At 47.2% G+C, this 18,369-nt stretch overlaps 1 protein-coding gene across 2 annotated transcripts; it reads right to left on the bottom strand.

Annotated features, from left to right (window-relative positions):
- Window positions 1-970: 970 nt before the first annotated feature.
- On the bottom strand, window positions 971-11,203 carry FBLL1 (fibrillarin like 1). 2 transcript variants are annotated; one of them, XM_060296588.1, is made up of 3 exons: window positions 7,911-11,203; window positions 6,636-6,699; window positions 971-2,066 (listed from the first exon to the last, which is right to left on the bottom strand). In XM_060296588.1, exon 1 carries the CDS (start codon window positions 11,194-11,196, stop codon window positions 10,186-10,188), a length of 1,011 nt encoding a protein of 336 aa, XP_060152571.1. In that variant the 5' UTR covers window positions 11,197-11,203; the 3' UTR covers window positions 971-2,066; window positions 6,636-6,699; window positions 7,911-10,185. The 2 variants fall into 2 exon arrangements, with proteins under 2 accessions (XP_060152571.1, XP_060152570.1); XM_060296587.1 differs by having other exon boundaries at window positions 6,640-6,699.
- Window positions 11,204-18,369: the final 7,166 nt, after the last annotated feature.

Below are 18,369 nucleotides of genomic sequence, written 5' to 3'. Positions count from 1 at the left end.
TTGTTGTACAACAGAAACTAACACAGTGTTGTGAAGCAATTATACTCCAACAAATATCTATTTAAAAAAATAATAATAAAAATAAATTTATTCTAGGAGGGAAAGAAAAGGGCTTATTTGACTTCTATACACAGAGCTGGTGTATACATTTTGAAAGGAAGACGTCTCTTTTCTATTGACATGTTCCTCAGTGGAGTGTATTGTGTATTGAACAAACATTGTTAATGTTTCTGCACCTGAAGTCTTATCTCCTCCTATGCAAAAAGCTTTATAAACTATTTTAAGGTATTCCTATGCTTCTGATTTTGAGAGTTTTTAAGTTTTGTTTTTGTTTTGTTTTCTAAAATAAACTTGGAAAACCTGACTCCTCATCTCTGGGATTGCATCTCCTTCTTTACATAAAAAATTGGTATTTAATGTTGCTTTTCCCAGAGGTGAGCAATACACCAGTACACTTGCTTACATTTAGGTAAGTAAGTGCACATCTCCAGCCAGGAGAGCTATAGCCAGGTCAGCTATAAAAGTGACCTTTACAGTTTCTATAAACAGTAACAAAAATTATCAAAACCATGAAGGCATGTTCTTTTGGACTGAAGAGCCCACTTCGCTCATTTTTCTCTAGCTAGAGTTTGGAGTCTGCTACCCCCAATTTCTTTGGTGGGGGAAAATCCAACTTTTATCATATATTAAACATGCCATTCAGGAAAAAGTTAAGTGAATATGTGTTATGTGTTATGTAGGTTTTTGTTTTTGTTTTTGTTTAGTTTTAGGTATCATATTTTAACAATTTGAATAAAGAATCCTGATACCTTGTGTTTTCAGATTTCCTAGAACACCTCTTCCGGTTTTCAGGACATATGTTTAATGCCTCAAAAAAAAGATTTCAGTGAATTTGTAACTGCTACTACTGATTTTTGTTTACTTTTGGTTTCGGACCTCTTTATTTTTTGTAATCAACTTTATTGAGGTATGATTTTAAGAACAATAATATTTAATGGTATATTTAAGTAAATATGTTTATACACCCAGGTAACCACCCTTCCAAGATATTTCCATCATTCCAAAAAGTTCCCTTGGCCTCCACCCTAGGCTGTCCCTTCCCAGCCCCATCCCGTGTCAACCAATGCTTTCTGTCACTACATTCAATTTATTTTTTCTACAGTTTTCATTGTATAAGTGGGCTCATACAGTAGATACCCTTTTTTTCACTTCCCAGTCCTCCATCCCTCCCAGCTTTAAGGCTTTCTAGAGCTACTACAGGCATACCTCAGAGATATTTCGGGCTTGTTCCAGGCCACTGCAATAAAGCGAGTTACGTGAGTTTTTTTGTTTTCCCAGTGCATGTAAGAGTTAGGTTTATACCATACTGTAGTCTATTAAGTGTGCAATATCATTATGTCAAAAAATGTACATACCTTCACTTTAAAATATTGCTGAAAAATGCTAACCATCATGATCTGAGCTTTCAGGGAGTCGTAATCTCTTGCTGGTGGAAGGTCTTGCCTCCATGTTGATGGCTGCTGACTGATCAGCGTGGTGGTTCCTGAAGGCTGGGGTGGCTGTGGAAATTTCTTAAAATGAGACGACAATGAAGTTTACTCCATTAGTTGAGTCATCCTTTCACAGTGATTTCTCTGTAGCGTCAGTGCTGTTCGGTAGCACTTTACCCACAGTGGAACTTCTTTTGAAATTGGAGTCAGTCCTCTCAAACCATGCCAGTGTTTTATCAACTAAGTTTAAGTAATATATTAAATGCTTTGTTATTTCAATAATCTTCACCAGGTGTAGATTCCATCTCAAGAAACCACTCTCTGCTCATCCATAAGAAGCAACTCCCCATCCGTTAACATTTTATCATGAGATTGCAGCAATTCAGTCACATCTTCAGGCTCCACTTCTAATTCTAGTTCTCTTGCTATTTTCCATCACATCTGCAGTTACTTCCTTCACTGGAGTCCTGAGCCCCTCAAAGTCATCCCTAAAGATGGGAATCAACTTCTTCCAAACTCCTGTTGATGTTGATATTTTGACCTCTTCCCAGGAATCACAAATGTTCCTAATGGCATCTAGAATGGTGGACACAATAGCCACTCACACTTCTGTCAACATATCCTATTCGTTCTCCTGACTCTGATTATGAAATTTATAGTTCAAGCAATTCTAGACACTTAAGAAAACTAAATTACTAACATTCTGTTTTTTCCTGGGTTCCTTTCCATAATACTGCTTTTGTCTGACATTTTCCCAGTGCTGTGAATAAAGGAAGGCTATCTTGAATCTTAAACATATCATAATAAAGCTGGAAAAAAAATTTAATTAAAAAAAAAAGAAACCTCTTAGTCTAAGAGCAAGCTTCAGATGAGAGATGTCCTAGGATCTTTCACACACCAAGAGCCAAGTTTGGGCATCGAGAATCCAAGAAAGTAGACTAAGTTTGCCAATTAAAGGAGATTGTCTGGTTTAAAAGGAAAACAACACCTATATGCTTTTTGTAATAGATGTTAAAGTAAAAGGACCTGGACAGTTTGAAATCAGAAGGATTAAAAAAGGTCAGGCAAACACTAACCAAAAGAAAACTTATGTAGCTATATTAAGACAAGCAAAATAAACTTGAAAACAAAAGTCATCATTAGGAATGGGGTCATTATGTAATCATAAAGCGAACCAAGAAGACATCACAGTTTAAAATATATATGCAAGTAATGAAATAGCTAAATAAATAGAAAATAAATCTACAAGTGATGAAACTTTAAGGCATGAAATTGTCATCACAGTGAGAGATTTCAACACCTCACTCAAGTAGTGATAGTTCAAGCAAACAGAAAATCAGCAAAATAGGTTTGAACACCATGGTTAAGCTTGACCCAATGGACATACATTGAATTCTGCATCCAGCAATGAGAGGGTGCACATTATTCTCAAGCACACATGGAGTATGTACAAAAATTGATCATGTACAAGATCATAGAATAAGTCAATAAATTTCAAAAAATAAGGCCACATTCTCAACGCATAACAATTAAGTTACATGACAATGACGTAAAAATCTATTTGCTGGGCTTCCCTGGTGGTCCAGTGGTTAAGACTCAGCGCTGCCAATGCAGGGGGTGCGGGTTCGACCCCTGATCAGGGAGCTAAGGTCCCACAAGCCGCGTGGCGTGGCCAAAAAAAGGAAAAAAAATTCTTTGCTAATGGCTCGGGAGGCAGTGTAGAGTAGTGATTAAACGCGAGTATTCTGGAGCATGGTTTCAAATTCTGCTCTTAGTCACTAGGCATATGATCTCAGGCAAATTTGTTTCCTTCCTTCCTTCCTCCCTCCCTTCCTCCCTCCCTTCCTTCCCCGCTTGGCAGGTAGGATCTTAGTTCCCCAACCAGGGATCGAATCTGTGCCCCCTGCAGTGTAAGTACAGATCCCTAATCACTGGACTGCAAGGGAAGTCCCTGAGGAAAATTTCTCACCCCACATGTGATGATGATCTTGTGTTCATCATTCATGTTGTTCAGCAGAGATCTTTATTCCACCTTTCCAACACAGTAGGATTGTACTTCCAGGCTCCCTCGTGGTTGAAAAGGTTCATATGACTGGTTCTGGCCAACTAGTGAGTGAGTTGTGGTTGGAACTACCATGTCATGGCTAGAGCACTTCATCACCTGAGACTTCCCGGAGCCATCTTTTCCCTCTTGACAGCCAGCAGCATTCAAGATGGTGGCTACTCTGTTAGCCTGGATCCCTAAATGACTAAAATTAACAGAGGCCCCTCTCCTTCAACCACCCACAAAATAATGAAGGTAGTATAGTGTGAGGAAGAAAACAAATTTCATTTAGGCACAGACCTTGGGAGTTTGTTACCACCGCCTAAGCCGTCTGATATACCCATCCCAACTGATATAGACGTTGGTACCAGCAATGGATGCCGCTGAAGAATAGAAACCTAAATAATGAGGCCCTGGATTAGGGACTGGCAGCAGGTGGCAAAAAAACTGCTATCAGAGGATGGAAGGATTCATGTTATGGAGAAGTGCAACTTCAGTCACCTGACAACTTGGAAGGTAGGTCATGTGCCAATGGATGTGTGGCCTTAGGAGAAGTAGCAAAGTGGTGTTAGCAGCATGTACTGGAGGCAGTTTCCATTTGACAATTTATATACGAAACACATGGGGGGCTTCCCTGGTGGCCCAGGGAATGTCCGCCTGCCAATGCAGGGGACACAGGCTCCAGCCCTGGCCCGGGAAGATCCTACATGCTGCGGAGCAACTAAGCCCGTGCACCACAACTACTGAGCCTGCGCTCTAGAGCCCACGAGCCACAAATACTGAAGCCCGGGTGCCTAGAGCCCGTGCTCTACAGCAAAGAGTAGCCCCCGCTCGCCGCCAACTAGAGAAAGCCCGCATGCAGCAACGAAGACCCAACGCAGCCAATAAATAAACTTTAAAAAAGAGGAAAAAAGCTCTCTATAAAAACAATCATGTGTGACTGATTTCTCAGGCCTGACCACAGGCGATTAGGAAGGCTTCAGACGGCACAGCTGGTGGGACTAGGAGAAGCTGCCCTCCGCACCAGACCTTTGGTTTGTGAAGGGGCTTGCGGTCAAGGACTCAGGGCCCTCGGCAGGTAAATTTACATTCCTACCCATCACCCTTCATTCCACAGGTTTGGTGTGTGTGTGTGTGTGTGTGTGTGTGTGTGTGTGTGTGTGTGTGTGTGTGTGTGTGTGTGTGTGTGTGTGTGTGTGTGTGTGTGTGTGTGTGTGTGTGTGTGTGTGTCTGTGTGTGTGTGTCTGTGTGTGTGTGTGTGTCTGTGTGTGTGTGTGTGTGTGTATGTGTTTGGCTGTGTGCAGCATGCAGGATCTTAGTTCCCCAACCAGGGAAACCCGTGCCCCCGGCAGGGGAAGCACGGAGTCTTACCACTGGACCACCAGGGAAGTCCTCCATAGGTTTTGATCTGAGGACCTCTGCCTCCTTGTGGGGGAGGGGAGAACCTTGAAGACTTTTCCACCCCCAGCCTTCCCCGTTCGTCCCCTCGCCAGCAGCCTCAGGGTCCGTAAAATGTTGGAGCCTTTTTTTCAAGGGTGCCTTCAGCAGTAAGACATCCCCAAGGAGCTCTGATCCCCCGACCCTCGGCTGGGGCGCCTTTCCATGTGAGAATATGGAACAGGGGAGTTGGCGCTTTCTCCAGTTTTAGCCTTTTGCTTATTCCATCACAGTAAATGATTAAAGACTGAACTCTCCTTTTCGGCTCCTTCAATCTTGAGCTCCTCCCACACCTGGCAGCTCAGCTCTCTCTCCCAGCTCAGCTGAGCTCCTTACAAACAAGATCCGTGGGCAGCACTCAATCAGGGACCAAAGAGGCAGGAATACCAGTAACTTTGTCTCCAGTCACAGACTTCAACCCTCCTTCTCTTAGGAATCTCAGGGGGCATCCTGGGCTGTCCCAGAGACCCTGCAGAAAAGCTCAGCTGTCATCTTCCAGTTATTCAAAGTACTGTCCTAAATCTGCCTTTCCCAATCAACAGCAAGAGTGGTATGGGGTTTTAAATAGTGGTGTCAGCCCTGGATGCATATTAGAATCACCTGGGGGACTTACCAAACACACCAATGCCAGGCCTTCCCCCTAGAGCGTCTGGTTTTAATTTCACCGATTTAGAGAATGAATACGTAGAGTTCTGCTCCAGGACACCCCAGATCTTCCATTCTCCAGCTCCATCACACCTTGGGTGATTCCTGTCACTTTCCTGAGCCTCAATTTCCTCATCTGTGATATCAGGGAGGATAACACTTGCCTCCCAGGGGGTGTTATGGGAATTAAGTGAAACAAGGTGTCTGGAGGCACCTGGAACATACTACGTGCACGGTAAATGTTGTCTCCCTCAGAACGTGAATCAAGAGGAATTTCCTGTGAGCCCAAGAGCCAGGAAGACTACTTGGAAGAGTTAGACTGGCCTCCTTAAGGAGGAACACTGAGATTTGGTTGAGTGGACGGGCCAAGGGGCCACTCTCAGACCACTCTCAGCCAGGGCCCCTGCCCTGGGCCCCGCACCTACAGGGCTGCGCTCTGGCCTTCCTCTGCCTGCACCTTGCCCCATGGGGCAAGGAGTCCATATGGGCCGAGGGCCACGCCCCCACAAGCCCACCCCACTAGATCCTGCACTGGGCACCGAGCGCCCAGCCTGAACAGCCCAAGTCCGCTTCCATCAATCTTCCCCAGGCCAGTCCTCCCAAGAAGGGACCACACTCCCAGTTTACAACTCCAGTCCCAAGGGGCTTAAAGGAGGCTGTTTGAAGAGCAGGGGGTCGGATCTTGGATTTTAGGGCTGGGAGTCTACAGACATGCGTGTGAGCCCCTTCAGGAGGTGGGGCAGAACCAGGGGTGGGAAGAGAAAGGGGCAGGGCACTGGCCAGGGGTCTAACGTGTGCTCTCGCTCCTAGGCCACACAGACATTTCCGGCAGCTCTGACGCCGGTGTGCATTTTACAGCAAATGTTAACCTGAACGTTTACGTTTCAGTATCTTCAGCTATGTTTGTTCCCGTTATTAATTTAAAAACAACACTTTTTGCAATCAAATAAATGCTTATCTCTGTGCCTGGGACATCATAAGTGCTTGACAAATACGAGTGTTGCAGAGTCCAAACATACTCACTGCGGCTCCGATGTGGTTAAAGCATCTTGCTTGGTAGCAGGACTGCAGCCGGGAGGGAAACTGCCAGTTGAAAAGAAGTTGGTTTCTTCCAGTTTAAAACAGTCCCTTTTGTTTTCTTTTCCCTCCCCGTTCTTCCTCCCCTTATCCCAAGGGGCATCGGGGTGGAGGAGGCTGAGGGACATCACGGTGAGGGTGAGGGTAGGCAGTAGGTGGGGTCTGTGTGTTCTTCCCACTGGTTCCTGCTGACTCTCTTTGAGTCAGGGTCCATCTCACCCTGTCTTTGAGCATCAGCCTCCAGCCTCACTGCACCTGCTGGGCTGGGCTCAACCGTGGCTCTTGTCAGGCTGCTGATTCTCTGAAACTCAGCAGCAAATTCCACCCAGCTGAACCAATTCCCAGGTTGAACCAATCCTCTTAGAAGCTCAACTAAGTTCCCTCCCCATCACTCCTCACCCCACCCACCACCCGCTCCAACCCAAGGCGTCTATGTTAACTGTTAATTCTCGGGTATTTTACACTGACAATAAGAGGAAAGTTGGGAGAAAGGGATAACACTCAGAGCTTTGTGCAGGAACTTCAGTTGCACGTTGCTTTCCCCAGTCACTTTCCAAAAGCCAGCAAGATGGGCATTTTAGCTGAAAGTTCCCATCCAGCCCTAGTGTTTTGGGCTGAATTGTATTCCCCCAAATCAAAATGTTGAAGCTCTAACTCTCAAATATGACTGTATTTGGAGGTAGGGCCTTTAAGGAGGTAATTAAGGTTCCGGGAGGTCATAAGGGTGGGGCTGTAATTTGAGAGGGCTGGAGTGCTTCTAAGAAGAGGAAGAGACCAGCATCTCTCTCTCCTCCCCTCTCTCTCTGTCTCTCTCTCCTTGTGCACGCAGAGAAAAGGCCATGTGTGGACCCAGGGAGAAGGCAGCCATTGACAAGCCAAGGAGAGAGGCTTCACCAGAAACCAGCCCTGCTGGTACCTTGACCCTGGACTTCCAGGCTCCAGGATTGTGAGAAGGTAAATGTCTATTGCCTAAGGCATGCAGACTGGTATTTTGTTAGGGTAGCCGCCGCAGTCTAAGATGCCTAGGGACCCCAATTTGATGCCTCTGGGAACCCAAGCAGGTCAGGTGCCCGGTGTCACTGCTACGTATGTCCTGAACCTCACTGCCCACTGGATTACAGTCCCATACTTCCCCCGCCCCCATCCTCCAAAACCAGGTTTCAGCTTCCCTCCTATATTCCCTTAGTCCTTATTCCTATGCTTCTCCTGGGACTTACCATGTTGTTCCATTGGCCCAGGAACCCGTCTGCAGCTCAGAGACATTCTTCAGGAGGTTTTTTTCATGCCATGTCTCCATTGACGTTCCCACTTCAAGCAGCTTCAAACGTGGACTATAAATTTTCTCTGTGTGTATGTGGGAATGCTCACAGCAAGGAAAGATGCCAAGTTTCCCCTGCCATGTCCCAGATCTGGAGGGACAGACACCTTGTAAGGAGGCTCCAAGAGCTCCTTATTGAGACTGAGCTGCCTCTGAGGAAGGACTGGACCCTTTAAGATTCCAGAAGGAATCATCCTGTTTCCTAGGAGTCCATTCCCAGCCTCAGGGTTTCATCCCAGCAATGAATCAATTAGCCTAGGACTGGAGAGAGGGCTTTTCAAAGTAAGGGAGCCAGCACAGACCTCAGTGGAAAGGCCATAGATTTTGGAGTCAGGCTCCTGTGGGTTTGGTTTCTGGCTGTGAGACTTGCTGGGGGATCTTAAGCAAGTCATGTCATCTCTCCGAACTGCAGTTTCCTCCTCTGTTATATAGGAATAATGATCCTCGCTTTGCAGGGTTTTAATGAAGATCTCACTTTGTTTGCGGAAATGCCTGGTTCGGGATTTTGCAGACATTTACTCCATTCACCCTCTTCTTCCTGAGTCAGTCTGGCCAGCAAATCTGAACCGTAGTTCTCCCCCTGCATTGTATGGAATAGCTTTTGTGTGTGCATTGTGGGAAGGGGAGGGGAGGCTGCCCTTTAGAAATCTGATTTATCTTCTTACTGTATGAAGGAAGTATGCCCTCAGAAAACACAAACTAACCATAACCTCTATCCAAGCACATCTTCAGGAAGGTAGACCCACTCTCCAAATGACGGATTAGGGAGCAATCATTCCTGGATGCAATGTCGATGACGTTGGCGATTGGCAATGGGGATTTCCTGAGTGGATGAGTGAATGAATAAATGAAAGGCCTTTTTGAGTCTTGGTTTTGGAACATTGCCAGCCCTCCTGGGATTGTTCTCTCTCCTGCTCCCTTTGGACTGCTTTTGAGAGCCAGAATTGAATGGACTGGGATTCAGGGCCTGCAGGAAATGCCCTTCAGAGACACACTTTCTGGGAGTCATTTTCCTGGTTATTTCTGAGACACTTGGTGATGCCACTTTGGGTGTGTTATGCCTTGTGGTGGGAATACTTTTTTTTTTTTTTTTTCGGTACGCAGGCCTCTCACTGTTGCCTCCTCTCCCGTTGCGGAGCACAGGCTCTGGACGCTCAGGCTCAGCGGCCATGGCTCACGGGCCCAGCCGCTCCGCGGCATGTGGGATCTTCCCGGACCGGGGCATGAACCCGTGTCCCCTGCATCGACAGGCAGACTCTCAACCACTGCGCCACCAGGGAAGCCCTGGGAATACTTTTTGAGGTGGACTCACATCCTCCCTGCCTTGTTTTGTTATTTTGAAATCTAAGAAAAGGGTGGTACAGGGAGGCAGAGAAAGGACACAGAGAAGCCAGAGGGCCCTGCTCTGTGTGTGTGTCCTTGTGTTAGGACTTGTGGTCTGTTTAGCGTGGGCCATGTCGGGGAGAGGTAAGATCCCATTAGTGTACAGGAAATGGCAATGAATTTAGAGGCGCAAAGACTGGCAGTTAAGTTCTACCTCCCTACTGGCTGTGCAACCAGTTTACCTTCAGAAGCTCTGCGGCTTCCCCTGTAAAGGGTAATGGTAACAAAGCCATCTTGGGGCTGGTGTGCTGATTACACATACTAGGGAATGCAAAAGGGCTTCCTTGAAGAGTAAAGTACTAAATATATATTATGGTTAGGACTCTGGCTTGGAGTCAGACACATTGGGTGTGTTAGACTATACTACTGTCCGTCAATATCCAATGCTACTCCCTGGAGTCAGGCTTGGTCACATGACATGGTCAGTGTGTAAGAAGTGTCCCCTCAGTTCCAAAGGGGATTTTATAAGCTCATTATTTTCCCAGCTCTCTTCCCCTGCCCCTGTGACGAGTGAAGAGGGGCCCTGAAGAGTCAGGACCCTGAGTGATTGGAGTAAGCACAGTCCCCAGGCTGATCCTTGATAGACCCCTATCACCTGTTATCTTGGCTATTTTAGAGTTTGGGGGATTTGGAGATTTGGGGATAACTGGGTCTGGCCTCACTGGTACACCTGGGTACTGTTTCTTTATGCCATTTAATAGAAAAGCGGTGCACAAAGAAAACACACATATAGTAACACTGAACATAGCACAGTCTTAAACATTATCTCAGGGACAGCCGGAGCTGGGTTGCTACTTGTTGGCGCTCTTGGGAAGGGGCCGATAGACCCCGACGACCACAGCGTGGTCCCTCTCATAGGGCTCCAGGGTCAGCTGCTCTTGAGGCTTCAAATTCTCCTGCTGCAACTTCCTCACCTCAGAAGCAAACACCGCCTCAGCAGAGGCGGTGGAGTCGATGCAATTGGCCTTGATGGAAATGAGGAAGTGGCCCCCGTTGCGCAGGAAGGTGTGGGCATTCAGAGCCACGATGCGGGACTGGTCTGGCTGGGCCACGTCGGCAAAGATCACGTCCACCATCCCGATGAGCATGCGGTACTTGAGGGGGTGCCGGGCGTCTTCGAGGACTGGGATGATGTTGGTTCTCTTCTTGGCCACGTTGACCAGATCGCGGCCGGCGCGGTGGGAGAACTCGACCGCGTAGACTAGGCCATCAGGGCCGATGATGTCGGAGACGTGGGAGACGGTGGTCCCCGAGGCGGCACCCAGGTAGAGCACTTTGGACTTGGGCTTGATGTGAATCTGGTCGACCCCGCCCAGTATGGCCGCGGCCAGCTTGGAGCGGAAGGGGTTCCACGTGCGGTACTCCTGTTTCACGCCGCCCTCGGTCACCGTGACCCGCCGCTCGCCGTACACCGACTGGCCGGGCACCATATTCAGTGTGACCAGAGCGTCCTCCGCCCCGCGGTAGATAAAGACCCCCTCGTGCCGGTGCGGTTCCACGGATACCGTGGTGACGCCCTTCCTGCGGCGGTTCTTGCTCTTGGCCACGCCACGCCGCTGCCCGCCGCCTCCGCGGTCCCTGCCGTCTCCACCACCGCGCCCCCTGCCCCTGCCGCCTCCGAAGCCGCGCGTCCGCGCTCCGAAGCCGCCCTTGCCCCCCTGGCCGCCGCCATCGCCTCCCGGTCCTTTGCCCCCGCCTCCTCCTTTGCCCCCGCCTCCTCCTCCGCCTCCTCGCCCCCCGCCCCAGCAGCCACCTCCGCGGCCGCCAGACACCCCACCGCGCGCGCTCACCGCTGACTTCATGGCGCGCCCCGGGCGCCGGTTGGGGGGGGGGGGCGGGGTGGGGGCTGGCGGCGGTTGTCAGGGGTTACCGGTGGCTCGGAGTGGTTGTCAGGGACCACCGGTACCTGGGGGCGGTTGTCAGAGTCGCCGGTGGCTGAGAGATGTTGTCGGGGTCGCTGGTGGCTCCGGGGCGGTGGTCCTGACTCTGGACGAAGGTTAGCGGCAGCGGTTGCCTGCCGGGTTAGCCGCGGTGGGCGGCAGAGGCGAGGTGGGCGGCGGTGGGGACCACCTCTACTGCAGTCCCCGCATCCCGGGAGCCGCCCTTTGACGCAGCGACGGGCGTGATTGCATCACACCCGCTATAGCGACCCTGCAGCTCCGGAAGCCCCCGCTTCCCAGCAGGCGCGCAGACGCAGCCTTCTCCCTTCCCTCTTCCCCATGTTCTGCTTTCTCAGGGACCCCTGGCAGTTCTTCTTGGCAGGAGAGGGAGAGACAAACATCGCTTTCAGTACTTGCTGCGCCACTCGCTTGCTGTGTGGTCTCAGAAAGCTTACCTGACCTTCTCCGAGGGTCTTGTCTGAACTTGGACAAGTTTCTTTACCTGTGTCTCATTATTCCATCTGAAAACAGAACATACCACAAAGGTTTGTTTTAAAGCACCACATACACTTGCCCAGCCATGGTACATGCTAAGTGCTCTGTAAGCATTAGCTTTTTTCTTTATGTTTTTTACTTACTTAATTGATTGATGAATTGATTAATTTTGGCTTGCAGGATCTCAGTTTCCCCGCCAGGGATTGAACCCAGGTCACGCCAGTGAAAGTGCCGAATTCTAACCGCTAGACCACCAGGGAACTCCCTGTTTAGTTTTTTAATGTATTTCTTTTGGTCAATCTTTAACTGAAATGTATTGCTGATAGATCTTTTGCCACCTGAAAGTGTCTCTGGCCCTCTTTTACAAGGTTGGTGGAAATGCACCTTGGTACAGATATTCTATCAAACCCTTAAACAACGTACCTATACTTCCACTTAGTTATTCCACTTTGAAATTTTTATCCTAAAGGGATGATCCCAGCCAGAAATAATGGTAATTAGAAGAATGAAGGTAGTGATGGTAGTAGTGGTGATGATCATCATTGTCGGAAGTGTTGGCAGAGGTGAGGTGAAGTAGCCTAATCTAAGAGCTACTTAGAAGATAGAATCCACAAGACTTTCTGCGAGGTTGGACATAGGAAATCAAAAAGAGGAAAATTCCAAGCCAGGGGTTTCCAAAGGATAGTGATTCCCCTGATGTGGTTAATAGCCTGCAACCTTCAGCCCTGGTTGCTCTCTATTTAGCTTTGCTCTTTTCCATCAACTGTGCTAAATCCTAGAACCTGTTCTGGGAATATGGGGCAGCAAGAAAATATTGAATCTTCAGTTTGAATGGGGACACATACACCAGAGCACTAAATCCTATAACACACATCAGCAAGAGCCAAAATCTCATGTTTGTCATTGAATTCTAGTCTACATTTCAAAAACCTGCTCTTTCAATATGCAGCGTCTTCCTGAGCATAAAAAAAGAATCACTGGACTTCCCTGGTGGTGCAGTGGTTAAGAATCCACCTGTCACTGCAGGGGACATGGGTTCGAGCCCTGGTCTGGGAAGATCCCACATTGCCATGAAACAACAAAGCCTGTGCGCCACAACTACTGAGCCTGCGCTGTAGAGCCCGTGAGCCACAACTACTGAGCCTGGGTGCCACAACTACTGAAGCCCACACACCTAGAGCCCATGCTCTGCAGCAAGAGAAGCCACTGCAATGAGAAGCAGGCGCACCACAGTGAAGAGTAGCCCCCACTCACCACAACTAGAGAAAACCCATGCACAGCAATGAAGACCCAACGCAGACAAAAATAAATAAATAAAATAAAATAAATTTATTTTAAAAAAAAATTATTAGGTAGCACCATGGACAGCAAAACAGGTGTCAACGCAGAGGCGTGCTCCTTCTGTCACAACCACGGACAGCAACACCAATGGGGGCCGGTTAAGCTACTGGCGCTTGCTTTGGGCTCAACCAGGAGCAACGCAAGATGGTGTAGGTAGGTGGTGTAAGCAATCGGTGGACCTCCCTATTAGTGGGACTAAGTGCCTGGTCCAAAGAGGGACAAAATGTAACTGAATATCAGGGCAAATGTCAGGCAGAGTCCACACAGCAAAGCTTTCATTCCATCCTGGACCAGGAGTCTTTCTGTCTCAAATTCATGGACAGCAACACCAGGTCTGGTTTTCCCTTCTGGCCAAAATGCCTCCTTAATGTGTGCCAGAGCCTATGTGTTGGAACGTGGACAAGGGGTCAGAGAGTGCGCGTATGGTTCCTGAGGTGTATGGAACCACATAAAACGCTCCACGCTCTCCTTAGAGGTTTCTACTCTCGTTACAAGGGGTGCTTCTCCAGATTGATGAGCTATGCTTGGTGCCTTGGTTTGGATTGCCCCCAAATTGGACCCTGTAATGGTTAATTTTGTGTGTCAACTAGACTGGACCACGGGATGCCCAGATATTTGGTTAAATGTTATCCTGAGTATTTTGTGAGGGTATTTTGGGGTAAAATTAACATATAAGCTAGTAGACTGAGTAAAGCAGATTGCCCTCTATAATGTGGGTGGGCCTCATCCATTCAGCTGAAGTCCTGAATATAACAAAACGTTGACTTTCCCCTGAGTAATAGAGAATTCTCCTGCCCGACAGCCATTGCACTGGCGTATTGACTCTTCCTGGGTCTGTAGCAGCCTGCCTGCTTTTGTCCTTGAACTGCAACATTTGCTCTGCAGATTTTAGACTTGCTAGCCTCCATAATCATGTGAGCCATTTCCTTATAATCTTTGTGTATAGATACATAGATATAGATGTGGATGCAGATATAGGTATATAGCTATAGACGTGCAGTTATACATATGGATATAGAGAAATAGATTGATCTATCTATCCTACTGGTTCTATTTCTCAGGAGAAACCTGACTAATACAGACCCTGATACAGGGACTTGGGTCCAGGTGATCCCAGGAAGCACATGTGGGTGTGGGGAAAATGAGACAGGGGAGGTAGAAAGGCTAAGAAACAGTGCATTAATGAGCAGATTAGCACAGTGCATGATTAGGGCTCAATTGTTCTTTTTATAATTTATTTGGTTGCACAGGGTGTTACTTGCAGCAGGCGGGCTCCTTAGTTGCGGCACATGGGCTCCTTAGTTGTGGCGTGCAGGCTCCTTAGTTGTGGCATGCAAACTCTTAGTTGCGGCATGCATGTGGGATCTTGTTCCCTGATCAGGGATCGAACCTGGGGCCCCCTGCACTGGGAGCACGGAGTCTTATCCACTGTGCCACCAGGGAAGTCCCAGGGCTTAATTGTTCTGATTACTCTCTGAGAAACTGTGTAGAGGGCATCTCAGAATTGTTCCACTGCAGGCTGGGAGGCTGGAGCAGTAATCCAGCATTCTCCCTTCCCCAACCATCAGGAATTGTTTCTGGAACTTTTTTTTTCTTCAAATGTTTATTTATTTATTTTTGGCTGTGTTGGGTCTTTGTTGCTGCATGTGAGCTTTCTCTAGTTGCAGCGAGCGGAGGCTACTCTTCGTTGCAGTGCACGGGCTTCTCACTGCGTTGGCTTCTCTTGTTGCAGAGCATGGCCTCTAGGTGCGCGGGCTTCAGCCGTGGCACGTGGGCTCAGCAGTTGTGGCTCATGGGCTTAGTTCCTTTTCCTGGACCAGGGATTGAACCCGTGTCCCCTGCTTTGGCAGGTGGATTCTTAACCACTGCGCCACCAGGGAAACCCTGTTTCTGGAACATTAACTGTCTTATCCTTTGAGTTGCTCCTGTGTGTGGCTCAGCAAATTCCCCTGATGCTTCAGACAGCTCTCAGGCAGAGAAGCAGGCACTTGGAATGGGGAGCTGCAATCACGCCGGAAGCTCTTTACCACAGCTGCAGGTGAACTCAGAGGTGAGTCTAGGGGATATTAGATAGGGCATCAATAGTGCCTGCTTTAGTTGGCCACTACATCTCAAATACAGCCCGAACTTTGTTGTGCAAACAGAACTTGGAAAAAGTACATGACTCATAAGGCTTATTACATCAGGTAATAAAGTCATACTATAAATATACTAATACTACCTGTATTACAGGTAGTATTTAACTGTATTTAACTTCGCAGTACAAAACTCTCATCAATAAGCATTAATATTTTTCCCTCTGGTGCACAGTATCATGGAGGTCTGAAGTTACATTTGAATACCTTATTCCTTTTTTGATTTTATTCAGGTTACTAAAGCCCAGTCCTCCACAATGAACACTCTCCACTATGCCACCAGGCTACTGAAGGAGATCAGAATCCAACAGCAAGAGATCCGCCAGACTTTACCTTAAATAGTTTAGATAATCCTGTTTGCCACTCTACGTATAAGTCTTAGAGGGCACACCTACTGACACATTTTGACCTTTTTCTTATCACTTTCTGTTATGTTGTCGTTAATTCTCCTTCACCATGATACCAGTATCTCTGAGGCCCTTGTTCACAGCCTCTGTTTTAAGTGGACAACTGTGGCCTTTCCAGTGCACTTGCTGCTCATTTCAGAACTGATCCCCTCAAGCAATTCATGCCTTCCCCTGTGATTCCATTAAATGGAATCCATTGGGAGGGATGGCTGGTGATTACAAATTCTAAACATAATGAGCAATACCTTCATGAATTTAGAATTGTTCTGCAGGAGTAACTACTGTAAACTAGCAGTAGGAGTGTGCCACCTTGCTGGGGGGTGCCTACTTCCCCAGGTTTTGGTGGCCCGCCCTACGCACTAGATTTCATACCAGGGCTGGAAGCAGCCTCCACCACGCTCTAGCAGTGACAGTTTCTCCAGATATCTTCCCACCCCTGCCCCTAGTGGCCCATCACTTTCTTCACATTACTGATGTCCTCTGCAATAATCTGCTAAGGCTTCCAACAACCCTCTCCGTCCAGGTCCGCAAGCCAAAGGCAGCTTTCTCAGGCTTTTTCCCACGGCCTCATTGCTGTTGACAGCTTTGGAATCAGTACAAACCAAGTTTGCACATCTTGTTTCTGATCAGAGGCAACCTTTCCCAGCACGACGTTTGATGACTCCCACAGAGACCTTTTCTGTCTCCCGCCTTTGATTCCTACCTTGCATAGCCATTTGCTACCGGCTCTCTGTTGGGATGCTCTAGCCTGGGAGCACCCATCACCAACTAGACTTTCAGTCCAGTGGAACATGTTCCCCCTCTCCTGTGCATGACCCCAGAATGCAACCAAGGCAGGGACTCATGCCAAATATTGGCATCATAAAGAGATTGAGGTGTCAAAAAAAACCTCTGCCACTCAAATTTTCATCTGGGGTCACTTACAACATTAAAATCTGTCTCATTTTCAAAGATTCTTTAGCAGTGTGTCTCATCTGCTCAAGAAGTTTCTTAAAGGGATAAGTTGGCATTGTGATCCAGACACTTCTGTCTGACAGCCAATAAGAACAACTATGGTCACTTCAACTTTTGCTTACAATTGACTTATTATTCCATAATGTATGCCCTCCCATGATGTTCATAATTATATCTGTGACTGGGCTTTAGTAGTGACATGGAGTACATCAGTCCTACCCATAGACTTCACAAGATATATGAAACTTTTCTCTGTTACTCTCATATACCGTTCCAGAAAATTGCCTAAGGAGTGACTAGTCATGATTTAGGTAAAACCAGCTGGAAGGCTGTGCAACCTCATCCCCAGTCTAATTAGCATTTAAACGTTCACTCCTGAAGAGGCTTCCCCAACCTGTTTTCTATAAGCCGTGGTCTACTTCCAAAGGTGACTCCAGGGATTTGCCTCTCTACCCCTAGTGACAGCCACAGTTGTATTTGGTCAAGATGGACTGGGCTATGATGCAGTAACATATTACAACCCTCAAATCTCAATGAATTAATACAACTACGTTTCCCACTTGCTTACATTTAATGTCCATTGAAGATCTGTGGGAGGTTCGCTCCACATAGACACTGCACGGCTCACACACCAACATCTTGTGGCTGTAACATGAGAAACAAGAGGGCTCCCATTGTTGCCATGCGGGAAGAAAGGGCATGGAGAACTCACTTTCCTTTTTCTCTGTTGTGGACTAGGGTTTGACACAGTCATTTCTACTCACAACCCATTGGCCGGGACTAGTCACATGCCCTGTCTAACTGAAAGGCAGCTGGGAAATGTGGGTGGGATCATCGGTGAACCGTAAATGTTTTTGTCACAGGTATCTACTGCATAATGTCTGTCTGGCACACCTGGATCAGTATACCTACATAAACATCACAGATAAAATTTACTGTTCAGTGTGCATATATTTCAATTTATTCCTCAAGACAAAATAGAATACCTTTTTACTAACACATGACTAAAGCCCAGAGTAATAATCCGTTCTCAATCACATGTCTAATATGGCACCTTAAGTAAAAAAGAGAACTGTCTCTCCTTTTCTAATATCTGGGCCTTGGAGAATAGTTCAAGTCCCTTAATTGGGATTCCATTGACATTTGCCCACTACCTCACTGGGTGTGGTACTTCTTCTTGGGGGTGGCTCAGACTCTCACTCCATTTTACCCTGTAGAATTACTGACTGACACTTAGTAAATCCTCAAAAAGCTTAGATGGCTGCAGGGGTCTTCCAGAGAAACAGAAATTTATTTCTTACAGTTCTGGAGGATGGAAGTTCAAGATCAGGATGCTACCATGATCGATGGTCGGTTTCTGGTGATAGCTGTCCCTTTCTGGCTTGTACATGGCCACCTTCTCACTGTGACCTCACCTGGTAGGGAGAGAAAGTAACGTCTCTGGCATCTCTCTCTCTCTTTTTTAAAATTTATTTTATTGAAGCATAGTTAATTTACAATGTTGTGTTAATTTCTGCTATACAGCAAAGTGATTCAGTTATACACATATATATATTCTTTTCCACTATGGTTTATCAGAGGATATTGAATATATTTCCCTGTGCTATATAGTAGAACCTTGTTGTTTATCCATTCTATATGTAATAGTTGCATCTGCTAACCTCAAACTCCCAATCCTTCTCTTTCCCCTCCCTGCTCCCCCTTGGCAACCACAAGTTTGTTCTCTATGTCTGTGAATCTGTTTCTGTTTCATAGTTAGGTTC

This window comes from Globicephala melas, chromosome 3 (genome assembly GCF_963455315.2).
Source record: "Globicephala melas chromosome 3, mGloMel1.2, whole genome shotgun sequence".
Classification (NCBI taxonomy): Eukaryota; Metazoa; Chordata; class Mammalia; order Artiodactyla; family Delphinidae; genus Globicephala; species Globicephala melas.
The sequence above is the reverse complement of the archived record's forward strand: the minus strand, read 5'-3'. Positions and strand labels throughout refer to the sequence as shown.